This window comes from Littorina saxatilis, linkage group LG15 (genome assembly GCF_037325665.1).
Source record: "Littorina saxatilis isolate snail1 linkage group LG15, US_GU_Lsax_2.0, whole genome shotgun sequence".
NCBI lineage: Eukaryota > Metazoa > Mollusca > Gastropoda > Littorinimorpha > Littorinidae > Littorina > Littorina saxatilis.
Genome location: NC_090259.1, coordinates 42251260 through 42261938, shown reverse-complemented (window position 1 = coordinate 42261938; position 10679 = coordinate 42251260). Strand labels below are relative to the sequence as shown.

The 10679-nt window shown below is 43.0% G+C and overlaps 1 protein-coding gene across 2 annotated transcripts in view; it reads left to right on the top strand.

Annotated features, from left to right (window-relative positions):
• The first annotated feature begins 386 nt into the window (after positions 1-386).
• Positions 387-10679, top strand: part of LOC138949362 (endoplasmic reticulum mannosyl-oligosaccharide 1,2-alpha-mannosidase-like) — a 32131-nt gene continuing 21838 nt past the window's right edge. Inside the window, exon 1 of one of the 2 annotated variants that reach the window (XM_070321172.1) lies at positions 387-698. In XM_070321172.1, the coding sequence (XP_070177273.1) occupies positions 612-698 (87 nt within the window). In that variant the 5' untranslated portion in view covers positions 387-611. The remainder of the gene's footprint in view (positions 699-10679) is intronic. The other variant, XM_070321171.1, reaches the window with a different exon arrangement.

Here is a 10679-nt window from a genome sequence, read left to right as displayed (position 1 = left end):
GTACATTCACTAAAAAGTACCATAGTACAAAGTACAAAGTACTCTACTGTACCACAAAGTACTATAGTACAGGGTACATTTACTACACAGTACTATAGTACAAAGTACCATGTACTACAATATGTACTAGAGTACATGGTACATTTACTATAGTTTACTATAGTACAGAGTACATTTACTATAGTTTACTATAGTATACTATAGTACATCGTGTGGTACTTTTTCAGCTGGGCATGTTACCCTGAAAGGAAACGGCAGAGAAAACGACGGAGAGACCTTGTGCGCGTTTGTTTTGCGACCACAAGGTCTTGCAATCGCCACAGTGTCTAAATACATTCATCATCAAAGTTTTACACAACAAACAAACACATCTCATCGTGTCAGTCAGGCGCTTACCCGCGTTGCTATCGAGGATTCCCAGCCAAGAACGACCGCGCGAGAGTACTCTCCCTTACTTCCTCCATCAAGCAGTTCGAAGCCACACCAACAGAAAGGCGACACAGTGACACGTTGGTGTCTCAGCGATTTCTGTCTTTAGTTGAACAGCAGGTGCAGACGACAGATTGCCGTCTGCACTCATTGGAACGGATTAGCAATGAGATAGCACCACCATGTCGGGTCGTCGAGATTACACAGCGCTGCACATTGGGCTTGGCGACAGGGAAGACTCGTCGAGGAAAAAGCAGTCCTTCCTTCGGGTAAGATTTAACAATCGAACCTCAGCGAAATAAGCAGGGCTTAAGCTGTAATCTGCTTTTACTTTCCTTTCCTCCATTTCCATCCACGCCCCGGCCCCGCCCATTCATGATGTCTCGCCAACCCCTACCCCCCTTCTAGTGCTGCACCCCCTCACCCGAATCTCTGCATAGACTGAAAACATTGCGCAACTTCATGAAAAGAAGACTAATGATAACTCATAAAAAGTAAGTTACAGCAAGCGAAATACTTTTGGAGAGGAGGGGTATAGGAGGGAAAGTAGGTGGGGAGGGTGAGGATGCATGGTGGAAGAGTCTGTATAGATCTGTATCTGTGATAATACGTTGAAAAACCACTTCTGGCATTTGATCAACGGAAGGGAGGAGCGCATGTAAATAAGTCCTAGACTGGGTGGAGATGAGATTTAAAGATCTCCACAGATCCTGCCAGAACTAGATCGTCCTGTAGATGGTTCCAGTCTACGATCGTCCTGGGAAAATAAGAGTTCCTGTGAATGTCTGTTTTTCGGCTATTGTTCGTAACACTGTTTTCAACAATATTTGTTGACACACAATCTTTGAAACGCCTTGCTGTCACTTTGCATTTGTTTCTCGTAGGTTTGAGGTAAGTATGAGATGGCACCAGCCCCTCCACCACCTTAAACAGGAAGGTCAGACGCAGGTCCTTTCTGCGCTGTTGAAGTAACTGCAGGTCTAGGTCCCTGAGCATGTCAGTGACGCACCCAGAAGTTTTCGATCTGTAGTTGCGCCTGATGAAGCGGGCAGCCTTCCTCTGGATCCTCTCAAGTTTGTCAATGTCCGACTGCAGGAAGGGGTCCCAGATAATGGCCCCATATTCCAGTGTAGACCTGACAAGGGAGATGTAGGCGGATTTCCGTGTTGATGCTGGGGAGTGATGGAGGTTCCGCCTAATAAAGCCTAAGGTGGAGCTGGCTTTTTTTGCAGATGTTGTCTATGTGGGTTCCCCAACGGAGGTCAGACGAGATGGTGATACCAAGGTAGGGGTTAGGTGGGACTCCTTTCAGGATAGTGTCATTTAGCTGGTAAAAAAAGGATGACTTCTGCTTGATCGAGAGGATGAAACACTTACTGGCGTTAAAACGCATGCTAGCCCCATTGCTTGGCCCAAACCTCAAGGTTCTTGAGATCTTGCTGGAGGGTGATGTGGTCCTGGACCAGAATGCATAGCCCCTCCATAGGAGCCTAAATTGATGATGTCACTGCAATAAAGTCTGTGGACTCCATAAAGTCTCTTATTTCTAATGCATGGACCGCGCATAGAGCCTTATGCCATCCATAAAGTTATAGCAGGCCCCTCCTTCCAATAAGAGTTATGGAACCGGCTATTGGAGCGTTTAAAATGGCGGCTGCTTTCATGCCGATTCAGGATGAGAAAAAATTTGAGAAGCAACCGGATCTTTCTTGACTGCCTACATCCACTGAATCGTTACGACGACGTGGAACTGTACAGAAAATTCCGCTTTCGTCGGCAGGACATTCTTGCAATCACGGATGAACTGTAAGAGCAACTCAAACTGCCGAATCTAAAGGGTGCATTGCCGCCGGTTCTGCGGGTTATCTTGACTTTGGGTCAGTTTTTACGCGTGCAGATTTTTTCAAGATGTGTGTGGCGAACTGATCGCGGTACATAATAATAATGATAATAATAATAATAATAATTGGATTGGATTGGATTGGATTGGATAAGATTTACAGTCCAGTGAGGTTACCCTCATGGAAATTCGGGCTGCTTTCTCCCTGGGGAAAGCGAGCTGCCATATATACGGCGCTACCCATGTTTTTTGTTTTTTTTCCTGCATGCTTGTATTCATGTTTCCTGAGACTTAATGCCGTGTGAGATGGAATTTTTTTAACTTTATTCCAAGTCCCACGGGTATTTGATGGACATTTTTATCTATGCCTATACAATTTTGCCAGGAAAGACCCTTTTGTCAATCGTGGGATCTTTAACGTGCACACCCCAATGTAGTGTACACGAAGGGACCTCGGTTTTTCGTCTCATCCGAAAGACTAGCACTTGAACCCACCACCTAGGTTAGGAAAGGGGGGAGAAAATTGCGGCCTGACCCAGGCCTGAACACGCAACCTCTCGCTTCCGAGCGCAAGTGCGTTACCACTCGGCCACCCATAATAATAATAATACGGGAATTTATAACATCAAACACAGCATGCAGAACCAGCAAGAGAGTGACTTATACCTTTATGGCGAGGGTACCGGAATGGATATAGTTTCCAAACCACGAAAGCCAAGTTTTTTCAGGAGACGGGCTTTCCAAACTGTCTGCGGCAAATGGTGTAAAACGGACCCGCCGCGAAGCATCACAAAGCTTGACGCATGCGCAGAGACACAGGATGACGGGGAATCCCTTCCACTATCTACGTGTTAAAAATAGAGCCGCTCTTAGCTATTTCAGGCAGTATTTGACCTCATGCATGCTGAGTTCCATAGTGCGTTTCATAGCTATGCGCTCCACAGCGCTATGAAATCCTAAAAGTATGGAGGGGCTATGCATTCAGGCCCTGGTGGGTGCGTATGGTTCTGTATAGCAGGCAATCATCTGCAAATAGACGCACTTGTGACTTGACGGCCTCAGGCAAGTCATTGATGTGGCATAAGAACAGCAGGTGGCCTAGGACTGTTCCCTGGGGTACTCCTGAGGCAACAGGGACTTCTCTTGAGTATTCGCCTTCCACTACCACTTTCATGTGTCGTTTGCTGAGAAATGACCTGATCCATCGATGTAGCTTGCCACGTACGCCATACGAGTCCAGTTTATGCAGCAGCTTCCCATGTGGTACTGTGTCAAAAGCCTTGGCGAAATCCAATATGGCGATGTCAGTCTGTAATCCTGCTTCAAAGTTGGAAACAAAGTCATGTATGGTAACGGTAATTGTACAACTGGAAGTACTGTAACAATGACACCCTTGACACCCGTGAAGCAGGGTAAAATTCATGAACAGTAACTGTTGTCCCTTCAAGTAACTCTGTCTGTGAACAGTCTGCTCTTTCTTTGTCAGTTGAAGACGAAAAGGAAAGTTTACGGAATGACTGAAATTTCAAAAATATGAAATATGTTATTAAAAAAAGTGCAATATGGTTTTCACCACAAATAGATTTTTTTTCGATTCTTATGTCAACTTATGTGCAGACCTGCTATAGTGCCTTATTCCCTTTCATGTGTATAGAAGCACGAACAAGTTGAGGTGCTCACGAAATTGATCCTGCAATCCATGTCAGAGTTCAGTGGGTTATAGATTAGAAACACGCAAATACCAGGCATGCATCCCCGGGAATCGGCGTGGCTGCTGGGTAAATACCATCAAACACGTAAAAACCCTCTCCTGAAACAAATATGAGTGTGCGAGAGAGTTTCAGCCTATTAACAGAGAAGAAGCAAACTACAATTGGTTCAACACTCAGCCGCAGTTCTCCTCATCTGCAATCTTTGGAACCATGCAACAGCTTCCTTGAATTTGGGACACTGTTCTTGAATTTTATCAAAAAAACCAGGGTTTCATTTACTAGTGCGCCCTGCGCCATTGGCGCATTAAATCTGAAAATGTCCCATCACAATTTCCGTCAGTGCGTCAAAGGGCGCATTGAGATTACGTACCACTGCGCCACCAAATGTACCCTTTACATCGGATTACACACACACACACACACATACACACACACACACATACAGAGATAACACGATATAGCGGCTAATTCTCAGATGGCACCATATTGCACTATTTTGCATCTTTGGTCAAAACGCGTACAGGCCTCTTTGTCGCGTCTTGCCTTCGACTATGTCCCATCGGAATTTGGTTGAGGGGGACAAATGTCCCATTGCCTTTTTCTCCCAGGTTAAACCCTGCAAAGCAGAATACTGAAGGAGAGTAGAGGGGGGAGTATAGAAGAGAAATGAAACGGGGATGGTGGAGGTGTATTGTAGAATAGACGATGTTGAGAAATAACTATATTGCTATTTCATATGTTACGTGGATTTCCATTGGTCAATTGGGCAAAACTGAGCTCAGTGCAAAAGTGATATCGACGACATTTCCGTCGATATCAGTTTTGATATCGACGACCTCTTTATTGCTTCCCCACTTCAAAAACAAAAACACCTACATTTAAAAACAAACAAATATATATCCCAGAATTTAGTTGAGCAAGTACGTGACTATTATAAAGACTTTTTGAAAAAAAAGACATTTTTGAAATACTGAAAAGTACAAGAAAAGAGTGAACAAAAAGAAATAATAATCAGAGGGAGGGATATGGAACAGCCAAAACTGAGACCAATACTTTTGTAATTTCTTTACAGTAAATACAAAATGTCCAGAGAATTAGCAATATATCTAAGTTCTAACATTGACTGACTGTGTGACGATATCTTCTGCTATTGGTCTGTTTCGACAGTAATATCAAAATCTCGACCTCCGGTCTCGATTTTGATATCACTGTCTCAACAGACCATAGCAGAAGATATCATCACACAGTCCGTCAATATTGGGTACTGTCAAGTTTTTATGGGTGGTGGAGGATCGAGTTGCTTTCCCTTGTTTTTCTTTGCTTTTACATCGTAACACTGATCGAGGCAATCTTCTCGGAACATTGTAGGCCAACCATCAGCGAACGGCGTGCCTCTGCAAGCGGTGGCGATCTGTGCCAGCTAGATCATGCAAACGACTCGCATCCCAGTGAGGATTAGCTCCGATCTGTGCCCTCTGCACTGTCCACTCAATGTTACGCTGTTTTTGTTCAAAAGTAAGCAAGTCGGAGCTGACAATCGGCATGTGATTGCGTCCTCAGTGCACAGATAGTGAGACCACAAGTGGAGACAACCTCCTCGCTAGTGATTGGCCGGCAATGTCACATGTGACTGTACTCAATTTTTCCAAGGAAATATAACTCTTCCACAACTCATCAAAACATGAATTATTGCCGGAATTTGTCTATTTGGAGTATACATCAATAAACTGATAGGCAATGTATGAAAACAAAGGTAACTGCAGCTGCTGCACAAACAGCGAGACCACTGCTCTAATTATTTAAACAAACCAGATTATGTACACCTATACATAGGGGAGAAGGCTGCACAAATAGAGCCATGTTTTGTAAAGGGGTAACATGCTGTATGATAAATCCAGCTACGGAAAAATAATGACTCGATCGCAATGTTAAACTACCAGTGATAGTGGCCCCTCAAAAATCTGTTTGGACATATAACAAGAAAACATTGTGAATACAAACATCTACCATATCCCATTCATGATGAGCAAAAATAAGATAAAATAAGACGACTTTATTGTCCATTTATATAATGCATGAATATGGAATTTTGGCACGGTCTGATGTCGCATGATCTGATGTCAGAATAACATGCAATGGGTTCTGTTGCGCTGAATTGCAAATTACTGCAATTCAGCCTTAAAATGCATTGAAATGTTAAAAGTAAAATATTTTACCTTTATCAGGTTACTCAAGTTTCTTCTTCTTCTTCAGCGTTCCAGAATTTTCTGGTTACTTGTGAGCTCGTTTGCCCATTTGGGTCCCCCACACTATACTCTGAGAGCATAGTCAGCTCAATCCGCTTTCGTTGAGTAGGCATGCTGGGTATTTTCGTGTTTCCATAACCCACCGAACTCCGACAGGGATTACAGGATCTTTTCCGTGCGCACTTGGTCTTGTGCTTGCGTGTACACACAAAGGGGGTTAAGTCACTTAGCAAGTCTGCACATAAGTTGACCTGCGAGATCGGAAAAATCTCCACTCTTAACCCACCAGGCGGCAGCGACCGGGATTCGAACTCATGACCTCCCGATTAGGAAGCCGACGTCTTACCACCACGCCACTGCGCCCGTCACTCAAGTTTAATATCATTGTTATGATTGTAAAAGTCATTCCATAGAGGCATTCATTGTCAGGTATACTCCTAGCAGAATGTGAAACTGTGTTCCGTCGCTCTGGATTGCAGATGACTTCAAGCCTTGGTAAAGCATTGAATTAAAAGTACATTTGATCAGGTTATCAAAGACCACTATCATAGTTATGACTGTAACACTAACAGGCCTACAGGAAAGGCACTGTCAGTTTCCTGAGAAGACAGATTGAAGGACATGCTGGGGAACATGTATACATTCTCACTTGGCCTTGTTGGAGAGGAGACTGGCATGAAGATGGCTTTGAACAGACAACTGTTCCCATGGCAATATAGCAGTTCAGGTGAAAAATGCAATCTCTCAGGAGGACACTATGCAATGAAGTGAAAGTCAGGTAGCGCAGATGTACGTATGAGACATTGTGTAACTGTTGATGATAGGACAAAATGTTGACGTGAAATGTTTACAGAATTTGTGGTTGCCTTGTGAGAGATTCACATCTTGTTTTAATGACAGCTGTGAATAACACTACAGAGAGATTTTTAATCCCGTTTGAAAAGAAGAGAGATTGGACAGGTTGAGGAAGATGGTTACAAAAGTTTTCAACTTAAATTATTTTTTTCCCCACTCAAGCCAGAACATCAAGGCAGCTGCTTGATGCTGTTTTATGTCTGGTTTGTTTGTTTGTTCATGGGCTGAAACTCCCACGGCTTTTACATGTGTTATGACTGTTTTTACCCCGCCATTTCGGCAGCCATACGCCGCTTTCAGGGGAAGCATGCTGGGTATTTTCGTGTTTCTGTAATCCACCGAACTCTGACATGGATTACAGGATCTTTTCCGTGCGCACTTGGTCTTGTTCTTGTGTGTACACACAATGGGGGATAAGGCACTAGCAGGTATGCACATAAGTTGACCTGGAAATTGGAAAAATCTCCACCCTTAACCCACCAGGCGGTCGCGGATAGGACCAATAAACTCACAACCTTCCGATTAGGAGGCTGATGTCTTATCCACTAGGCCACTGCACCCGTTATGTCTGGTTATTGGGTTAGTTTTCTTTGTTGTTTTTTCAGTTTCTGCGTTAATCATTCTTGCATTTCAAAATTTGCTCGATATACATATATATATATAACTAGATGATTACCCGCTTCGCCGGGAAGAAGTAGAGCCGAATACCAGGCTGCGCCTGGGACCCGGCTTTGCCGGGTGTACGCCGGCAAAGCCGGCGCACAAAGGAAAAGAGATAAACGCGCAAAACACTGGAGACCTTCTAAAAATAGTAACATGCAGTGACCTTCTAAAAATAGTAACATGCAGTGACCTTCTAAAAATAGTAATGTAGTAACAGGAATATGGATTGACGCCACACGGAGGAAGGGAGATAATCGCGGCTGAAAACACTGGAGAAGATAAGGAAGAGTTACTGGTAGTGGATCCAGACCAAAAAAACCAAAATCGGTTCAGCGCGCACAGCGCTGCGCGCTGAGAGCACGTGTCGAAATATCTCATCGATGAGGTTGTGTCCGGGGTGTAGCTGAATACGGTGTCCAAATTTGAAAAAGATCCACCGAGAACTTTGGCCGTGCATCGCGAACAGACAGACAGACAGACAGACACTAGTCGTATATATATATATATAGATATGTGTTGCATCTTGTGACATATTTTACAGGCACCCGCTGCACGCAGACATGTACGTCTCTTTTTAAATGTGTGCATTTTTTGTGATGTTTATCACTTTATGTTTTTGTTTGTTGAATTGCAGAACCGCTGTTTTTGTATTGGTTTGAAAAACTGTGTCCGAACACTTTTATTTGCTTTGAATTTCAGATCAACTTGAATTCTGCTACTTTTTAATTTGAACAACTCTTTTTTATTTATTTTTTCTGTTTAGACTGTTTGTTGTGTGATTCTATGGTCCAGTCTAACTTTTGGAGAGAGAGAGAGAGAGAGAGAGAGAGAGAGAGAGAGAGAGAGAGAGAGAGAGAGAGAGAGAGAGAGAGAGAGAGAGAGAGAGAGAGAGAGAGGGAGGGGAGGGAGGGGGAGAGAGAGGGGGAGAGAGAGAGAGAGAGAGAATTAATAAAGAAACCAATTAATGTTTTGTTGAACTAGCTGGTTCTTCTGCTACTGCCACAAAAACGACAAATACACAACAAAACACTCAAAAAAAAGTATACACCAGAGGCATAGAAAATGTGTGACACACAGATATAAAGGTGCATGCAACCTGAATATAGTGCAATGTTTTAGTATAAAAACAAAAAACAAACTCAGTACTGATTCCAAGGTAAAAAAAAGTAATCCAAGGTAAAAAAAAAGTAATCCAAACTTTGTATCTTCTCAACACACCATTTTCACCTTGGAACAAGTCAAGAGTTTACCATTCACACATGTTCTACATGACACACACACACACACACACACAAACACACAAACACACACACATGTGCATACACACACACACACACACACACACACACACACACACACACACACACTGACTCCTTCATTTAGTCACATAAGCATTAATTCTCATTGCTTCCACTGGTCCACATCTGCCCAGTTCTCAGCTCTGAAAGTAAAAGCCTTAGATAAAATTACACTGCAACTGATTCAATTGGTCTGTCTAAGGTATCTGCCAACAGAAGACACATTTTAAATGCTGGCAGATGTGTGTAATACATTGGTGGAATATAAATGTCTCCGCTGGAATATATATAAATATCTCGCAGATCTTTATACTTAGGCAACACAGGAAGAAAATGTATTTCCGATTGGTGGATATCTTTACAAAATGAACTTTGACCATGACTTTGCAGTAAAGAAGGTAATGTGTTTTAATTTAGACACGCTGAGTCTGAACTTGGTCAAACTTTCCTGCACTGCGTGTACTGAAGACTACTGTATGGCAGTTGGAGGGACTGCATTGATATTTGACCAAAAGATTAAATATAAAGTGATCTCCCAGGACCAGATTGCTACACATATATTTTAAAAACAAAAAGCAATCAAGCACTGAATCAGTATTTGTTGAACTACACAAAGGAATGCTCTCACATTAAAGACTCTTTGGTTTTTGGAAATATGTAGAGGGAGATAGCCAGAGAGAGCCAGAGGGAGAGAGAGAGTCAGGGAGATAGGCAGAGAGAGAGAGAGAGACTCGGAGAGATAATGAGACAGACAGAGAGATTTTGTGTGTGCCCTCACATCTTTATATATATACAGGGTGGTCCAAAAAAATGTAGACAGTTTTGCGTGCCTGTCATTTCTGCTACAGGGCTCCCACCTATTCTTTTTCACCTGGAATGTCTCACACAAGCATGAAAGTTTAGTAAGGCACAGTTTTTTCTTCTTTGCAACATCATTTCTGGCGTAGTTCAATAGTTCATCACATTCTCAATCCAAGCACCTCGTCTCTGGATTACGGCTGCGACACGGACATTGAAGTTGTTGATAACTCTGTCCAAGGTCTCGAGTGGAATCCTCCTGATTTCACGAAGAATGTTCTCCTTTAGCGCTTGTATTGTCTGTGGATTGTTGTGGTAAACTTTTTTCTTCAAGTACCCCCGGCCAGAGGAAGAAATCTGGAGGAGAAAGATCTGGGGACGAGGTGCTTGGATTGAGAATGTGATGAACTATTGAACTACGCCCAGAAATAATGTTGCAAAGAAGAAAAAACTGTGCCTTACTAAACTTTCATGCTTGTGTGAGACATTCCAGGTGAAAAAGAATAGGTGGGAGCCCTGTAGCAGAAATGGCAGGCACGCAAAACTGTCCACATTTTTTTGGACCACCCTGTATATCCTTGGTGACATATAGATCCATCAACATGTACAAATGTACTCATGATTATCCAGGCCTGAAAGTGGCGAGTATTTTACTCGGCATGGCGAGTAGAAACATGTAAATGGCGAGTAGAAATGTTAATCTACTCGTCAAATGCGAGTAAATTTAAGTTGCTGAAACAAATGGTTGGTTTGGCGAGTAAAATTTGCTCTCTGGCTAGTAAATTATGAGAAGTACTAGCCAAAGGCTTAGTGCCCCATTTTGTGGACTTTCAGCGCT